We start from the raw sequence: 19,286 nt of genomic DNA on the forward strand, positions 1-19,286 counted from the left end.
GAAAGGCCAGTATAAATTCGGATCATTTCTAATTTTGTCAATCTCCAATGCAGAGTTGTCGTTCGTTCCTCTCTCAGACACGTGAATGTATGAGCCGATGGTAGAGAGTATAATTCTGTATGACAAAAACGAAATTGTTATCGTACAGTCTATCTACAGTAGTTTTCCCAGAAGTCGAGCATGCGTATTTCAGAAATATAGACTAACGAAGTTGCTAGCGCTCGAGAGCGCTAGCAATTAGGGCAATATCCTGCATATAAAACGTAGGGTCTATTTAATTTAACGATATGGTTAAAATTTGTTCTGGAACACGAAAATTGACTTTCTCATATATTACTCTTGAAATCTTTAATAAATGATAATTACTTAAAATATACTAAAGTTATCTGAGTACAATAAATCAATTAACTCAGTGTGCACACAATTAAATTACTCTAGCTCTCAAACTCCTAAATAATGAAAATGACGATATTACGTAAATAGATACTTTTAGAAAATTACACCTACGTACATTAAATTAAAAAAAATATTTACCTTTAATCGCAGTAGAATTTGATAAATATGTAGAGCTAATGTAAATCTGACCCTATCCTGGCACCTATGTGTAGCACGAACTTGTGCCTCCGGGAAAGGGAAAAAGGTAACCTAATCGAACTACCTGCGGTGCAATGAACCATAAAATTTAATAAGGTCAGTCTCAGGTCGTCTGTAGCTATAAATAGTATATTCTCTAAATAAATGTAATTCTTATAAAACTTATTATTAATAACAAGAACACAAATCATTTTATCATAGTAATTTTATTTATGATCACCAGTTCAGACCTTAAATGAGTTATATTAATTGATATTATACTTAAATATTTACAAACACATATATACTATAAAATACTGGCTATAACACCTCCGTTCAAACATGTGCCGCGTTAGTTTTAAGATTATCTCTTTACACACACACCACTGAGTTTATATATATATATTTAATTATAGATTAAAACTACAAAAAAATGCCGCTTCCTTAAACTTCATTTCCAGTTCTCCTTAAATGTCAGATTAAAAGGTTAGATATTTCATTGATATTTATAAAGATGACCTCCCTCTTCTTCTTCTTCCGTCTTTATCATAAAACTTTCTTGTATTAAAAGTAACGATTTTCTCAAATTTATCAGCAATGATATGTTGGGGACACAACATGAGTGAAAATATTTGTCATCGAATACAATAATTGAATCATTTTAAAATAGATTTTCTCAATTTTTACAAAATAGGAGCAGAGCAAACACGGACCTCCAAAACATCAGAGGTGGGATCAGGTGCCATGGAGGAGTGAGCATCCCCTGCCGACCGGTCACACTCGCCGTGTGCTCCTTGTCATGATCGGGAAATAACGGGAAAAAACGTCTACAATTCAGTGTGTAATAATGGCCTACCAATTAGAACGAAAAACGTCAGTCAGCATTTGACTCAATGATAAATTGTATTTGCTGACAAGGTCATTGTATCGACCATAGAACTTACGAAATGATGACTTTAAACGAGACTGCTGATAATCTTGTTTCATCAACTTGTTTGTCAATAATTTACCTCGTTTTAGAAATTGTACATACGTAGAGCATGCTCTTGCGTATCGAATCAACTGAGATATAAACCCCGTATGCAGGTGATGAAGGTATATTGCTGCATAAGTAAGGGAAGTTGACGATTGAAAAGTTAAAGTCATCACGTTTATCATAAAGCTTGGTTGTTAGACTACCATTAACGTCTTTTTCAAGTAAAATATCCAAATATGAAACAGTTGTGTCAGACTCTGTGGTATCTTTTATCTCAAGCTCACTGGGATATATCGTATCGACATAAGAATGGAAATAACCATTGTTAATTGACAATATGTCGTAGATATATCTAAATGTCGAGTTGAAGGCCACAGCAAGTGTTTTCTTCTTTTCACGTACAAGATTTTGGACAAATTCTGCTTCATATGAATACAGAAAAGGTCTGCTAATAACGGGGCGCAATTGGTACCCATGGAAATTCCAACAGATTGTTGGAAGACCTGGTCTCCAAAAACCACATAGATATTGTCAATCAGAAACTCAAGCATCCTTTTAATGTCAACTTCAGAGTACTTGTGTGTACAATCAGAATGTTTTTTAACAAAATAATTTTGCAAATGACCAATGACAAGGTAAGTAAATTTACGAGTTCCATTTTCATTGAAAAAGCAGCTGTCAATGATATCAATAGGCCTGGACTTTAATTTATCGTGGGGAATTGTTGTGCATTAAGTTGAAAAGTCGTAAGTTTTTAAGCTGTTGATTTTGGTAAAATCTTGTGATTTCAAATTTTCCAAAAGTTCCTTGGAATTTTTAAGTATCCACATCTGATTTACACCACTTCTCGAATATATTGTTGCACAGTACTCTTGAAGTTTCTCCTTCACTACTGTAAATATCTTAGTGAGGAGTAAAGAAAGAGGCTTGGTTGAAGATTTACTGGAACCCGCTATGAATCTTGTTTGTAAGGATTTTTATGAAGTTTCGGAATCCAATATAGATATGGCAATTCAAATTCATTTTGGTTGTTTGGAATATTAAAAATATTCAAAACTGACATATGATTTTGAAGAATTTCTTTTTTAGAAAGGGAACTATGAGTATAATTTGGATTACCACTTGTAGAACCAAGTCCAAGTTCCTCTAAAAAGCATTTTATATAATGAGCCTTACAAACAAACACAATGTTGTTACCTGCTTTGTCAGCAGAGACCAGTACGTACTGATCATGTAATCTTACAGGCACCAAACGCGTTTGAATTTTTGACCCCCTAGTATATTATAAAGAGAAGGTTATGAACTCTGCCATTTAATTTTGACACCCCTTCGATTCAGAAGCTATTTAATTTAACAAAACGGCAAAACTTCCACTTTTTCATGCTTGCAGTGAATAAAATAAACTCTCTTCTTATTTCATACCAATTTTCACCGCTGGATCCTACGTAGTTCTTGAGATGTACCCCCATGTCTGTTATTTCTAAGTAGGTCGTACATTTACTGGCAGGCCGATTTCTACTTTCGCTTCAAGAGTGAACATACTTAATGCACGATGCTATTACTATCATTAACATATATCAACAAGTAGAGTCGCAAAAGAATATAACTTATTCTATCTATGTGTTATTTAATCCATCATAAAGCCGCAAATGCAATTAAATTATTCGTTGTTTACTGTCTGTCTGTAACTTCCGGCCATTTTGTTTTTCCCGAATACCCAAATGAAAGATGTGCACTGATTGGACAATCGTTTGGCGGATTTTTTCGGAAGAACTTCATACTCATCGCTTATTTTCAACGTAAACTCCTATGGATATTGAAGAAGCATGGCTGTCATTACTTGGTATTCATTTATTGTTTTCAATTCGATAATGCTGTGAATTTTTTTTTATGTCAAGTTCGTTTGTTTATAGAAATTAGACAGAAATTGAATAATTTAGAGATTTTAGTCCAAATTAACAGTAATCAAAATTATCAAGTATAGTTATAGTGGCGGACTTGGGGCGAGCGCATCTGGCGCCCCATGTAGATTTCACAATACAATCCATGGTTCTATTTTGAAAGATATTTCTTATCTGATAAAGTAGTTTTATTTCTATATCCTTGCAATGCAGATGTAGCTGGGCGCTACTTCAAGGACTCTTTTTTTCCCCAGTGTAACACATATTTCATATGACTGTGTGTAACCATGCGCATGTTTGATGAAAACTATAAATCAATAGATAAATGAAATCTTAAGATAAATCAATAAATTTCTAACCTATTCAAGAATCACATCATACACACAGTTAGTGCTACATCTCGTCCCTCATAGTTCTCTCTTTTCACCCCCCCCCTTTCCCCCAAAGAAGAAGACTCAACAATTTACAAGTAAAGATATTTTCTTTATTATTCAGTATTCGAGTGTTTATGACTTGACAAGAATCTGCTTTCTGTGAGCCATTTTTTTTTATGTATGGACAAACATGAAAGAATATCTTTTCTGTACTGGTTTAACATCACCATCATGAATTTCTCAGTCAAAACTTTGTGTAAAGCTTCTATAGCATTTACTCTGTCAGTCATTTCATCTAAAAGAACTTCAACACTCTGTGACTGTAAAAATTCAGCAGGAGGGGAAAAATTAACTGCATCAAGGAATAATTGATAAAGTTTCCCATCACTATGTATTTTTTCTTTGCGTGCTTCATAAATACTGTTACCATGAATGTTTAAATTTTTCTCGATAAAAATACTTAAACACAAGTAACATACAGACATGAAGAAAAGAAACATTTTGTCTGTTATATTTGTAAGACCTGTTGAAATGTTCTGTTTGACAGCTGTCTCTACAAGTGTCTGGGGAATGGATGAAGTTGCACCAATTACAATTTCATTTTCTCTAAAGTTATCTAGGATCTGTATTATTGTGAATGCTTCATCATATTTTTTCTGATTTGAGTCTCCTATCTTAAAACTTCTTTGACGAAGAACTTAATTGTAGTGGTGTCTTTGCCACACAGTAACCCCCAACATATCTCACTTTCCCTAAGCTTTCTTCAGTAAGACTTCTTTTTTTAAAACATTTATCCCCAATTTTGTACACTTTTTCCAGCTGACCAAGAATAAACTTCCTAATATGAACAAAAATGTTAAAAGCAATGTGTGCCATTACCTATGGTGATACAGGATGAATTTGGCACAGGTCAAAAAACATCAGTAGGGTACATGCCTTAAATTCATCAGAAGTTTGAAATTGATGGCACTGTTTGAAAAAATATGTGAGTTTGTCTGCTTTTTTCTGCTATAGGATTTTCCCTATAAATTTTTAATGACTCCACACACTCGGTCATAACATTGAAAGTATGACTGCAAAATTATTTTTACATCATAGTCAAAATTTCCGGTCAAAAGTGTATCAATTACACAATTTGTTTGTTTTTGTACTGTAGTCTCTGCATCTTGCACATAAATATTTGTCAAAATTGTATGGATATCTAAGCCCGCGGGTAATGCAATCACTTCGGAATCATCAGTTTGAACACATTTAATATCATCTAGAATACTGTCAATGTCATCATGTGAGTCTTCAACATTCTCCGACGTGTCATGTTCCTGTGCAATTGGTTCAAGATGATAAATTTCTTCAAATGCCCTTTCATTACACCTGATTCTGAAAATAAATAAAATATGAATTAAGTGTCTGCAAAATGAAATCATACAATGCATAATGACAGAATATTGACATTTATAAATATGCTTTGAGATTATCTGCAAAATGTTATATACATGTATTACACATTCAATCAATTGAATCCACAAAGTCAATCCAGTTCAATAAATATTTAGTAAATATATAGTGTACATGTGTACCTCTAATTACTTTATGATCTGATTTAAAAAAAAAAGGTTAAGGGGGGTAATTTTTTTTCCTCCATTTGTTGCTTATAATTAAAATTTGCTACTGAGAAATATGAAAATATTTTAGATCCAAACTTTAAGATAATACATGTAATAAACTTCAACATAACATGAAAATAAATTTTAAAAAAATGTCATATCCTGAACAGAATGGAAATGGAATATACCAATGTATGTACAAGACTTTGCTACCCCAGAAACATGAACATTTTATATTTCTTCTTTCAGGCTGCTTAACAGGCTAGAACAAGAGGATGGCAGTGAACTTGACTTAAACAATGTGTTCCATCAATTCCAATTTCAAAATTTAGAGGGAAGCTCAGAGAATCCTGAAATAAATTTAGAGTGGTTTTCTAAGTACCTTAGAGCAGTTCTTCCTAATGTTGTTCTGAAACGAAAAACTATCAATAAGAAACAATTTCGAATCATAGAAAATATCAAACTTAAGTGTTTATCAGATCTTAGCAGAAAAAAAAATAGATTTTGATAAACTGGACGAGTTAATTCCAAGATTTGTTGTCATGTAAAAGAGAGAGAAATCTGTCTTCACATGTACTGTCATTTCAGGATGTAAAAGCAATGGGAATGATATCCATAAAAGTGCGAGTTTTAACCTTGATGGTACATGGCAATTGTCTGTTGGTGGGAAAAATGTTGATCTTTATCCTCTTTTGATTGATCCTACATACTGTTGTGAAAGAGACAACATTCTATCTATATTTCACGCAATTCAGCTTTTGAAAGTAAGTGAGGGAGTAACTACAAAAGCAACAGAATCTGTAATATGTACCCGGTTCCATACCACAGAAATGTTTCAAAATGAGTCAAATGAAAATAGGGGTAAGATTTTCAAACTGCGTTCAGTTTATGTGACAAAATTGTGCCACTTTTGACAAGAAACAAGAACTGTGTCCATTGTAGAAAAATGACATTTACAGAAAAGGGTAAAAATATAGATGTTCTACAAGAAAAAACTTTTGGCCCAGAAAAGGATACAGATATCATTGCTGAAAACTTTAAGAAGATTATTCCAAATGCACCAAATGAAATGATCATGCTTCTTGTTTGCCAAGCTAAGAATATGATGAGATATCCTGATGGGTACAGATGGCCCAAGAAAATTATAGCAACCTGTTTGCAGTTGTATGACAGAAGTCCTACTGGGTATGATTCTATACGAAATAGCAAGATGTTAAAATTACCTTCTCCTTCATTACTTATTCTCTATAAGAGTTCAGTGAAACAGGAAATTGGATTTAGGGAAAAAATATTTCAGTGGATGAGAAATGAAGCTGTTCACTTACAAATACCAGCAGAAGGATATTTTAGGGGCATTATATTAGACGAGATGTCAATCCAGGAGGACTTACAAATTCAAACAACAACAAATGGGGTGGAACTAGTGGGATTTGTTGATAAAGGTGAGGAAGCAAACATTTGTTCTACACTGAGAGAGGGAGAAAAGAAACAAAAAATAGGGAAACATGTACTGCAGTTTGTCTTCCTTGGGCTGACAGGGTTTAGGTTCCCCTTTGCTCATTTTGTGACAGATGAAGTAAGGGCATATGACTTGCATGCACTGTTCTGGGAGGCAGTTGACAAACTACAAATGCATGGTTTCACTTGCTGCTTTACATCCATGGATGGTGCTTGCTGTAACAGAACATTTTTAAACATCAATGTTATTAGTCCTGGAAATATGATAGTACCAAGCCCATGCAATTTTGAGGAAAAAGTAATATTTACTATGGACTATTCACATGTCATGAAAAAGATAAGAAATAATATTCTCAAAAGTGGGGTAACCAAAGGCTGTACAAGAAATTTAACATTGACATGAGGTGAAATGATTCAATGGCAGACGTTTCAAGACTCTTACCACTGGGATCAGAAGAATGGTCTAGAGATACACTGTGCACTTACAAATGAACATTTTTATCCTTCGACTTCCTCAAAAATGAGGAACCACCTAGCCGAGGATGTGCTGGACGACAGAATGCTCCACTTGTTCCAGATGTATCAATCATCTCTTAGAAATGGACAGTCACTAAATGGTGTAATTCAGTTACTTCAGAAAACATCCAAACTGGTCCAGATTTTTCGAGATGTCCGGCCCATTCAGAATACAGATGATCCAAGATTACATGAACTAATGAGTGTGAAGGTCTGGTTCGAACAGTGGAAAAATGGAGCCAAATCATCTAAAGAGCTCTTTTCTAGAGAGTGTAATGAGGATATTGAATCATGCATAAATGGATTTATTCAACTGTGTATTTACCTACTAGGACGTAAGGATGTCAAGATATTTATATCACCAGCACTTGTGAATTCAGATGTAGTAGAGAACACATTTTGTCAACAACGTTCCACATATAATGGACCAAATTCAAATCCGAATGCCCTAGAATACAGAAGAAATTTGAACAGCATAGTTCTTGGTCAAAGAATTGTTTCAAAGAAAGCCAATGCAAGTGTTAGCAATGGTCATCATGTTCAACCATATACGTTAAGCAAACCTGGTCCATTAAAAAGGAAATCATCAGAGAAAAAGCCATTATCTAGACCAAAGTGTATTAGAATATAAAATAAATATAAAAACAGAAAAAAAGTTTACATAATTTTAATGAAATTGGACTATCATTAACTGGAATAAAATATGAGAGAACTGAAAGATTTAAAATATCTAAAGGATGATCAAGAGTACCATTAACTTTGAATTGTATGATTTAAAAGCCACTGTAACCCTGTCATGACACAAAGACAACAATCATATACATGTATAATAAAAAAAATGATAATGACTGTGTTATTTAAATCACTCTGAATTAATGGAAACAAGTGGCCCATGGACCTTTAGTTGTCTCAGTTCATTCCGTAATTTGGACAATGAAGTGAAAAGATGTGTAAAGAGGTCATAGCATTCACATTAAAGAGTTAAAAAAGGAAATTGTGATCAGAAAAAAAGTTCTCTTCAGCTTTCAGCTCATGTCAGCTAAAATAAGAAGTCAATTTTGGTTTGATGTCAAGTTACAAAATAGGTAATGTAAAGTCAAATTCAACATCAACTTGTGTGTTGTAAATTATGAATTCATTGCTTTTTGGAGACATAAAAAATTTAATCCATTACTTTTAAAAGCTATTCAACTTACAATCCTAGAATATGTGAATAAGATTTTGAAATTTACTGTTATATTGTTGAACACTGTCCCATGAAGAGTAATCCCAATTTTAATATGTAACAGTTGTTGATAAAATATTGCATACATGTACAAACCTTGTGTTCTTACAACAGCTAAGATCTGCACCTTGAGGCATTGAGGGTGTACATGTATCCAGGAACATGAAAATGATAGACGGCAGAGGGATACAAGCAGTTTCATTAAAGTTGATCAGCCGCAGTCCTGATGGGGACTTAACTCTACTCACCCCTACCCCAAGTTGTCCTGGGGGAGAAAATTTGTTGGCAATCAATTTCCACAAGTTTGACTGGAATTTGCTTCCTCTCAGCAAGATTTCTTCGCAACACAGGACTGAATGCTGAAATAAAGTTCTGTTTTAATGAATCATAAACTTGAACATATTAGTAATTCTATTTTTTTACTTTAATGTCAATAATTAAATTTCAAAAACTGAATTTCTTATTGCAGCCTGGAGGACCGGGCTGCTCTATACATACAAGTTTAAGTGTTGGTATATGGGGATTGAGGTGGGAGAAGTTATTCAGAATTAAAGGTTTTCTAAACATTAAAAAGATTGTTAATCAGAATGTTCTTTCCCTTTATAAATTACGAGATACACAATATATTTACTTCTATAAAGTGAATCTGTAAAAATATATATGTTTTTCATATTTAATATTGAATATATAAAGTTGCTTATCATTTACTATCGAAAAAACGACAGGTCCCTTTTTTTAGAACATCGAATTTCACTTATCGCATAAAAACATACTTTACACAGCTCGTGTTTTATAATCTTAAGGTGAAAGACATTTTTGAAAATAGGTGATGCATGTGTCTGGTTTCAAATTATAATTTATGCAGCCAACATTTACTTGAGGAATTGATAAAGTTTAAAAGGGTATCGTTTTTGTTCGATTTTCATCCGACTATAAGTTTTCAAAATATTCTCGACTATCGTCTCCATCATATATACGCATGCCTTTTTCACACATATCGAAGCGGTTTGATGATCAAGACTCATTTCCATTGTTTACTTTATTTATTTCCCGGGCGACAATTGATGGTTACATCAATGTTTTCTTGTTTTTTATTGGATCAGCTGAGCAAAACGCTCAAGTGAGTTAACATCTATCTGTCTGGAATCCATCTGTCATCTGTAAACTTCAGGTGTTATGACTAAACGTTAAACATTTTTGGCTTATTCAGAAATAGCATCCTTAGGTTACAGGGATTCAGGTTTGTTTAAATAAAAATAAGGGAAGATGATTAACAGTAAAGAAAATGTGTTTTATTAAAAAATCATTACCTTAAAGATCGAGTCACTGGGTCAGAAAATACAAGACTATCTAGACAGTTTCCTTATAAAATGCTAAATATTGAAATTTTATCACATTATAGGCCCAGGAGCTAGGATGAGACCAAAAAAGGGGGTTAAAGTTTTAGGCCATTCCAAGTTTTTTTCTATGTTTAGCGTCTGCAGACGAATTAGTTTTGAGGTTATGAAATTAAAAACAAACAAAAATTAAAATTGATAAATACAAATCTTTGAAACGCAATTTACTCTTTTGGGATCAGAAACTCTCTTTTTTAAGTGGTGTTCAACAAAATATTTTGCCTCAATTAACTAGTACTTAAACTTAGTTACAATGTTAGAAGAATTCTTAAAGAATGATGAGAAATTCTAGAGTTGTGCTTAAATTGTTGTGTTTTTCCCTTATGATTGTGTGTTTTTTATGGATAGAAAGATAGGATTTCAAATTTAGGGTGGATGCTAAACAAAGAAAAAATTTGAATGGCCTTATGAGAAAGATACAAGATAATTCTTTAATATATCCTTTTCTGAAGAACAGTTGGACAATAGGATCATAATTGGTCATACAAGTATGGAAGCATGCTCAGGTAGTGCAGATTTCAATTTGTTAAAATTGCTATTAAAGTTTGTTCAAACCTTAGGCCCAGGAGTAGGACAGGGCCACAATATGGGGTCAATTAAAACTTTTTACAGGAATTACTCTGTAATTAATCTGTACATTTTAAATTGCATAGCCTCACACAATTATTTTTCTTAAAAACATTCCAAGAACAGCAAGGCCAGTGTGGCTCAGGTGTGCACTGTGGCCCATTGGCCTTTTGTTATATAATGCATGGACTATTGTATTCAAATACATGTTGAATTTGATTAGAATGACCCTATAAATCACTGCTGTATAACTGTCAGTACAGTTAATATCATTTACTGTAAATTTATACATAATTTTTAGTAGTAATTTTGAGTACCTGAAAATCTTTCTTGTTTAATCTTGACAGTTTCATCAACAGAAGCAAAATGTACCACTGGGCCATCTCTTTCACATGACACCATAGTTCCCTGTAACCCATTTACAAGCCTTTTTGTGAGATTTTTCAATAGAATAACAAGGCAATCTTTCTTCAGCCACAAAACATGTGGTGCTGGGACTCGAGACAAACAAGAAATCTCTCCAGAATCCTCTGCTAAATACTCTGTATGAATCCCTGGCATTTCAAAAAGGCATGCACTTTCTGTTGTGTCTATTTACTAATTCATTTGTTGCATATAGCTGCACACTTGATGGAACATGAAGTGGTCTGTCAAGACTGTAAAAAGGTCTTTGATTTCTGACTTAAAAAACCTCTAGCTATTTCATTGATTGTGCTTGCAAATTCAATATCATTCTGTCTCACAACATCTTTTAAAATGATACGATGAGGAAATACAGTATCGAAGAGTGGACTGAAGAAACAGAAATTCCCAGCGTCATTGTATGTAGCATTTTTACTGGGGGCAATTGCATGAAATCCCCACACAGTATTACCTGGATGCCTCCAAAACATTTTTGTTCGTCTCTCAGTGAACATACTTCTTCAAGTTGTTCAAGTAGTTTTTGTGACAGCATAGATATTTCATCCACAATTAGAACATCTGTTGCACATATTCTGTTATATACATCCTTTTTGTGGTGTTTGACTATGCTTTTAATTTCACTAGTATCATGCCTAAAACAAAGGATTCAGATTTTAAGCAAGTTCATAATTAAAGTATTAATGTGCTAGTTTTAGAATCTCATTTATAATAAATAATCTATTTTAACTGTACCTGACAAGAATGTCAGTACACATAAAATTAAGTTGCAAGTATACTGAATATGTATGAATAAAGAAATCCTGGTGGAATGTGGTCATAGCATATTATTATCATTTTCACGTTTGCACATGTATGAAATTCATTTGAATAAAAGATAGCGAATTTGAAAACAAGCAAAGATGATATGTGCTAATAATAATAATTGGTCATTATTAATATGAATTTTTACTAAAATTTATATTCAGGTTTTCCAGCAGTGGACATGTATTCAATAGCATAATAAATTAGTGTGTTGTTTATAGCTCTGACAAAAATGTAACAATGGGGTATTAATAAATACGGATAGATCTTGCTGAATAACAATGCTTCACCTCTTCAGCCCCCACCCACCCCCCACCCCCAAAAATACTTGCACCCTCCCTCCCCATATATTGGGAACCGGGAACACCAAAGTTCATTTCAATTGAGGAAAAAAAACCTGTGGCAATGGGCCTGATATAAATTATAACATAAGACAAGGGTTGACGGGCAATAAATATATGGTTTATACTTTGAAAAAATTACCTTCCATCATCTAATCCACCCCAGCTGTGAATTGTGACTGCATCAAATCTCGAAGGGAAGTTTGTACAAGCTATTCCTGTAGTGCATGTTAGTGCGATACTTTTTTTGTTTTGAAGACTCTCAAATATTTGCGAAAGAAGTACTGATTTCCCAGTACCTGATTGGCCTCCAATATACAAATTGTGGCCCTCAAGTGCGATTTTAAGCGCACGTTGCTGTACTATACTTGATAATTTTGATTACTGTTAATTTGGACTAAAATCTCTAAATTATTCAATTTCTGTCTAATTTCTACAAACAAACGAACTTGACATAAAAAAAATTCACAGCATTATCGAATTGAAAACAATAAATGAATACCAAGTAATGACAGCCATGCTTCTTCAATATCCATAGGTGTTTACGTTGAAAATAAGCGATGAGTATGGAGTTCTTCCGAAAAAATCCGCCAAACGATTGTCCAATCAGTGCGCATCTTTCATTTGGGTATTCGGGAAAAACAAAATGGCCGGAAGTTACAGACAGACAGTAAACAACGAATAATTTAATTGCATTTGCGGCTTTATGATGGACTAAATAACACATAGATAGAGTAAGTGATATTCTTTTGCGACTCTACTTGTTGATATATGTTAATGATAGTAATAGCATCGTGCATTAAGTATGTTCACTCTTGAAGCGAAAGTAGAAATCGGCCTGCCAGTAAATGTACGACCTACTTAGAAATAACAGACATGAGGGTACATCTCAAGAACTACGTAGGATCCAGTGGTGAAAATTGGTATGAAATAAGAAGAGAGTTTATTTTATTCACTGCAAGCATGAAAAAGTGGAAGTTTTGCCGTTTTGTTAAATTAAATAGCTTCTGAATCGAAGGGGTGTCAAAATTAAATGGCAGAGTTCATAACCTTCTAGGGGGTCAAAAATTCAAGCAAGTTTGGTGCCTGTGATGTAATCCTCTACAGAATCCATAATCTATACTACTATATTAAAATAATCGACTCGAATTTTTGGCCTTTAATACCGATAAATCGGAAGAGTACCGTCTTTTGTTTGATATATTTTAAACATCATTGGTACTTGAAGATTACCAATTTGTTTTTATTTTTCTCAATTAAGCTTCGCTAATTAATAATCAACGAAAATTCCTCCAAAAATTCCGGAAATCATCTGGATTTTTTGGATTTTACAATCTTGCGCGTGCGCATTACATTCACGCTAAATCACGGTGTTCAAATCAATCTCCCTTGCAGAGTTGTCGTTCGTTTCTCTCTTATACACGAATGTATGAGCCGTTGGTCGAGAGTGTGTTCAAATCAGAGAAGACAAAAGTAAATACTAAGTAGATATATATTTGTTATTGTATAATTTCTCTAATAAGAAATCATTAATGTATATGAACAGAATATATAACAAATTTCCAATGAAAATTTACACGTATTTGTCATAGGCGTCAGAACCGAGGGCTAGGGGGGGCTTAGCCCCCCCCTTTTTTTTGCAAAGATAGGCATAATATAGGCATTGAAAACTGGGGCTTACCTTTTTTCGTTTGTTTAGCCCCCCCCCCACTTTCAAATAGCCACCCCACTTTCAATTTGCTTCTGACGTCTATGTTTGTATTATCGTAATCGTTTCTGAGTTTATATCCGTACAAATGTGATATTGTGGCCACGTGGGTAATCATTCGCCATCTCGGAGACACATTTATTATATGTTATTTATATCTTTGGCCATTTCAACGGAGGCAAAAAGCTCATGATCGTAGGAGCAACATTAATGTAACTACCCGATTTATTTTTATCCTTCCTTTCTTTTGTGCTTTTTTGAGGGGAACTGAAGGGGGGTGTGTGTGTTACAACCCCAGTTAGAATCACATCTTAGTGAAGTAGGCATTCTTTTCCCGCCAAAAATTACAATAACTACTATATAAAAATTATAGACTCGAATTTTTGGCCTTTAATACCGATAAATCGGAAGAATACTGTCTTTTGTTTTATGTATTTTAAACATCATTGATACTTGAAGATTACCATTTTGTTTTTATTTTTTCTCAATTAAGCTTCTATTTTTATTACTTTTTCTATGTTCTAATTCAAGGATATTGCATTAATTTTTATCAAAACAGACAGTCTTTTACAGATTATATACCTGTCTATTACCTGTGTATATATAAAGTACATGTATTAGCAGTGCTTAACTCTTTTATTGTTGAGGTCATATTTTGAAAAAGTTGAGACCTGCAGTGTTAAAATTGTTACAAAAATTTTTACACCTTTACTTTAATAACTGATTGTGTAAAAAATACCAGCTTAGCACATTTCTTCATTTTCATTACTTTGCTTGATATGCATCAGCAGTGTGCTCAACTCTTTGCTGTTGTCATATTTTCAATGAACATCCATAATTTCTTTTATTAAATTTGTTTGGAAAGGTGAAAGTTATGTAAGCTCCGGCGTGATTCGAACTCAAGACATGATTTATAGCTAACTGGTGGTCAAACCCATTCTGCGCTACGCCGTTACGCAACAATTTAAAAAAAAAACAAACAAAAACAAAACAAAACAAACACAAAAAACCCAGAATTATATTAACATTCATTGTTTATTTCAAAAATACCTTGCAATATGAATGTGTCGATGTATCTATTTTGTAAATGTCCGATATGCAAATGGATGCATTCATAGCAATGTCAACCCGTGCACGCACGGGTCAAAGTCTAGTATTTATGAAATTCCGACTACTAATACGTATCAACATATTAAGGTTGGTAAAAATATCTTGAATGGTTCATTTAAAACTGAGCTAAACACTAAATTAAGAAAAGTGTGGTCAAGGTCAAAGGAAAGGTCAAGGTTCAAAAATATAAATGCAGCTCAATACCTTACTTCAGTATGTATCAGCATATGAAGTTTGATAACACTTTCCTGATTTATTTAAAACACAGCTAAATACTATTTAAGAAAAGTGAGGTCAACATCAAAGGAAAAGTCAGTTCAAAAAATGTTGATGCAGTTGATAGCTCTCATCAGTATGAAGTTGGATAGGAAATATCTTGAGAGGTTTATTTTATTTAAAACTGAGCTAAACACTATTTTAAGAAAAGTGAGGTCAAGGTCAAAGGAGAGGTCAAGGAGAAAAATGAGAAAAAAAGTCAAAAAATGTTGATGCAGTTGAATAGGTCTCATCAATATCTATCAGCATATGAAGTTTGATAAAAAATATCCTGAATAGTTTCTTTGAAACCGAGCTTTGGACCGAGTTAAACGCAAAGCGCGGCGGAAGGACGGAAAGATGGAAGGACGGAAGACGGACATGACAAACTCTATATGTCCCGCCATATTCATGGCGGGGCATAAAAATGGCATTAGAATCGGATGGAAAATAGCAGTGCATACTTTTTTCAGAAATGACTTAAATGTCTAACCATGACATGAATAAAACTTAACACAATGAATACAAATAGAATAAGTTATTATCAAGGCATAAAACGAAAAAGATGAGGTATATCAGGAAAAAAAAACAATATTAAATTAATATTTTGAATATAACAAATTGGTGCCTTTTCAGCCAGAATGTCACATTCAATTTGTTATCCGTTTCCAAAATTAGGCATTTATAAGCAAGAGCTATCTGCTGTAAAATATAATTTAAAAAATGTACTACTTATAAAAAATTCTCTATATAATGGCGTTAAATTAATGTTGTTTTCAAATTGTTAGAGATAGAAAATCTATATTTGAAACAGTTAAAATAAGTGCAAAATTTTGGTTCAGATGTTAATAGCAAGAGAAAGTAGAAGTCAGTGTTTGTGTCTAATACTGGTTTTAAATGAATTGACTCTATAATGGTCCAGTACTTAATTCTTGATTTTATATTTTTTCTTCTGTCTCTTATCGGTGGGTCGTTTCATCTTAATGTAAATCTGACAAGAGGCCCAAGGGCCTTAAATCGCTATTCTGATAAATCGTTTAACCTGTCACATCTATTTGAAGCCTCTAAATATCCTGTATATTTAGACAATTCCAAAAGTAGGTAATCATGACCTTCATTTTGTTTAAAATACTCTGACAACCCAAGATGGTAAAGTACTTTTTGGTAAACATACTTCTAGACCCCAAAAGGCCTCAACTGACAAAGTTTGATGATTTTAAGTCTTTTATTATTTGAAATATCAAGAAATTGCCTTGAAATCCTTAAAGTAGGTCACTTTGACTCAAAATACATCAACTGACAAAGTTCAATGATTCTAAGTCAATTGGAGCCTGGAATATTTAAATATAGCCATAAAATTTCAGAAGTAGATCAAGGTGATTTACTTTTCAGTTGACGTAATTCAAGATGAATCAACTGAAAAATTTAATGATTCTGAACCAGTAAGTACCTATAATATTAAAATATAGCCATAAATTTCATGGTGACCTACTTTTTTTTAGTTGACGTACGCTGAGGACTCAAGATGCATCTACTGACAAAGTTCGATAATTTTATGCCAATTAGTACCTGGAATATTTCAATCTAGCAATAAAATTTCAAAAGTAGGTCACTGTGACCTACTTTTTAGTTGACCTAATCCGAAGATCCAAGATGCATGAAACTGGCACAGTTTGATGATTCTATGCCAATTAGTACCTGAAATATTAAATAAAGCTATAAAATTTAAAAATCCGTTCACAGTGACCATACTTTTCAGTCGATGTACACAAAGAACTCAAGATGCATCAACTGACAAAGTTCGATAAATTTAAGCCAATTAATACCTAGATAGCCATAATTTCAAAAGTATGTCACGGTTATCTCCTTTTCAAATGACGTACTCCGTGGACCCAAGATGCATCAACTGACAAAGCTTGATGATTCTAAGCTAATTAATACTTGGAATATTTAAATATAGCCATAAAATTTCAAAAGTAGGTCACGATGACTATTCTTTTCAGATGATATACTCCGAGGACCCAAGATGCATCAACTGACAATGTTTGATGATTCTAAGCCAATTAGTACCTGAAATATTTATATATAGCCATAAAATTTCAAAAGTAGGTCGCCGTGACCAACTTTTCAGTAAGCGTACTCCAAGGATCCAAGATGCATCAACTGACAAAGTTTGAAGACCATAGGCCTTAAACCATCCAAAATATGCCTCTAAAACAATTTGAAAATGAATGCTTTGCAAAATTCAAAAAGTAGGTTACTGCGACCTACTTTTTCAAAAATATGTTTTTATACCCCAAGATACATCACCTTACTTGGTTTGGTGAGTCTAAACCTCTCAGTATCTGAAATAATGACCATAAATCTTTTGAAGAAAGATAAGCTATATTATTCAAAAAGTAGGCCATGGTGAACTTCTTTTCAGGTGACATACTCCGAAGACCCAAGATGCACCAACTGACAAAATTCGATGATCATAGGTCTTAAAGTGTACAAAATATGCCTCTTAAACAATTTGATTCATTGATTGTATGTTGTTTTACGTCCCATTCGAGAATTTTTCACTCATATAGAGACGTCACCATATACCGGTGAAGGGCTTCAAATTTTGACCTTTACTCGGCACTCAGGGCCATTGAGCAGTGAGGGATCTTTATCGTGCCAACGCCTGTCGTGACACGGGACCTCGGTTTTGAAGGTCTCATCCAAAGGACCCGCAACTTTCACTTCAAAGTGCCGAGCGCATGGCGAAGGAACAGTTGCTATCCATTTTTTATCGACTTAGGTCAGTCGCGGCCGAGATTCGAACTCACGACCTCCCGATAACGGAGCGAGCGCTCTGCCGACTGAGCTACCGTGAAAACGGTTTAAACAATTTGAAAACATATGCCTGCAAATTTCAAAAAGGTCACTGTGACCGACTTTTGAGTCAACATGACATGAGGTCCTAAGAAGCATCAACTGACAAGATTTGATGATCCTAGTCCCTAGAGTAAGCAATATGTCAAAGATTTAATAGCGATTCTCTGTAACCACTTAAACTTCTTTGCCACGCATGGTCACCGATTTTGATGAAACTTTGCCCATAATTACAACTTGACACCAGAAACATATATCAAGTAAAATTTCGTTGCTATGTGTCTTGGTTGCCATGGTAACAGCCAGAAAAGTTAGAAAAATTGAGATTTTCAGCTACTTTGAATCTTTATTGAGCCTTAATAAAGACTAAGAAAAACAAACAAACCATTTTCACAAAAACATGACACCTTGTTCCCACTTATGCTATAAAGAAATTATTTAGAATTTATCTCTAAGTAAGTGGTAACCATGGGTGCATTTGCAATACATTTTAGATGCTGAAAAACGCTCAATATTCACTAATGATAGGTGTTATATGATCAAACTCAATCAACAACCTAAGAAAAACAATAAAAATATTTGACCTAAAGTAATTAGGTATTGGCAATATTATTCTAAAAATAACTTTCATGGTTGCCATGGTAACACAGTGTAACCATGCAAAATCTATTGCTAAGATTGGGTTAATGCTACTATCTCGAGGAAAAACAATAAAATTCATGACTAGCACATATACATCCTTAGGACCTTACAACACCGACAACATAAGAAATATTGGGATTAATTGGTACTTTGCAGTGTAACCATGGAAACAACGTATCAGTTGTTAAAAGTGATATTTTTTTGCTGCCTTGGGAATTTACTTCCCTTTTAATCAAGAAACATATTATTTGACTCACCTTGAATGGTACTATACTGGTAGAATTAAAGTTGAATATCATATATTGATAAAGTTTGTTGAAAAATATAACACTGTTGCTATGGTTACCAAGAAGGCAAAATGTTCGATTTTGCTAATTTTATATCAATATTAAAGCCTATGTGCCAGCTTTTTGCATCCACTTAGAGATTGGGTGGTAGTCAAAATTGAAAGTCAGGTTAGTTGTTCATCAATATCAATCATAAAAGTTTTGGGAATTAACATATAAAGGTACGTATCCAAGGAAACAGAATATTTTTCAGATTTTTATGCATATTT

General features: G+C 33.5%; 1 protein-coding gene across 1 annotated transcript; it reads right to left on the reverse strand.

Moving 5' to 3' along the window:
- Nucleotides 1–3,804: 3,804 nt before the first annotated feature.
- On the reverse strand, nt 3,805–8,875 carry LOC133199088 (uncharacterized). Its single transcript, XM_061334969.1, has 5 exons — nt 8,724–8,875; nt 4,916–5,201; nt 4,304–4,447; nt 4,015–4,144; nt 3,805–3,809 (listed from the first exon to the last, which is right to left on the reverse strand). The coding sequence occupies exons 1-5, from the start codon at nt 8,789–8,791 to the stop codon at nt 3,805–3,807; spliced, it is 633 nt and encodes a 210-aa protein (XP_061190953.1). The 5' UTR covers nt 8,792–8,875.
- Between the last annotated feature and the right edge of the window lie 10,411 nt (nt 8,876–19,286).

The sequence above is a fragment of the Saccostrea echinata genome, unplaced genomic scaffold (assembly GCF_033153115.1).
Source record: "Saccostrea echinata isolate AGI-Se365-2 ecotype Australia unplaced genomic scaffold, CSIRO_AGI_Sech_v1 ptg000033l, whole genome shotgun sequence".
Lineage (NCBI taxonomy): Eukaryota > Metazoa > Mollusca > Bivalvia > Ostreida > Ostreidae > Saccostrea > Saccostrea echinata.

What these genes read in the sequence shown, in the direction of transcription:
- LOC133199088 (XM_061334969.1), bottom strand. Translation starts at nt 8,791, where the DNA reads ATGTTCCTGGATACATGTACACCCTCAATGCCTCAAGGTGCAGATCTT. An exon ending in AGCTGTTGTAAGAACACAAG is followed by an intron (nt 5,202 to 8,723) that starts GTTTGTACATGT and finishes ATTTATTTTCAG; the next exon opens with AATCAGGTGTAATGAAAGGG. An exon ending in CCGGAAATTTTGACTATGAT is followed by an intron (nt 4,448 to 4,915) that starts GTAAAAATAATT and finishes ACAATAATACAG; the next exon opens with ATCCTAGATAACTTTAGAGA.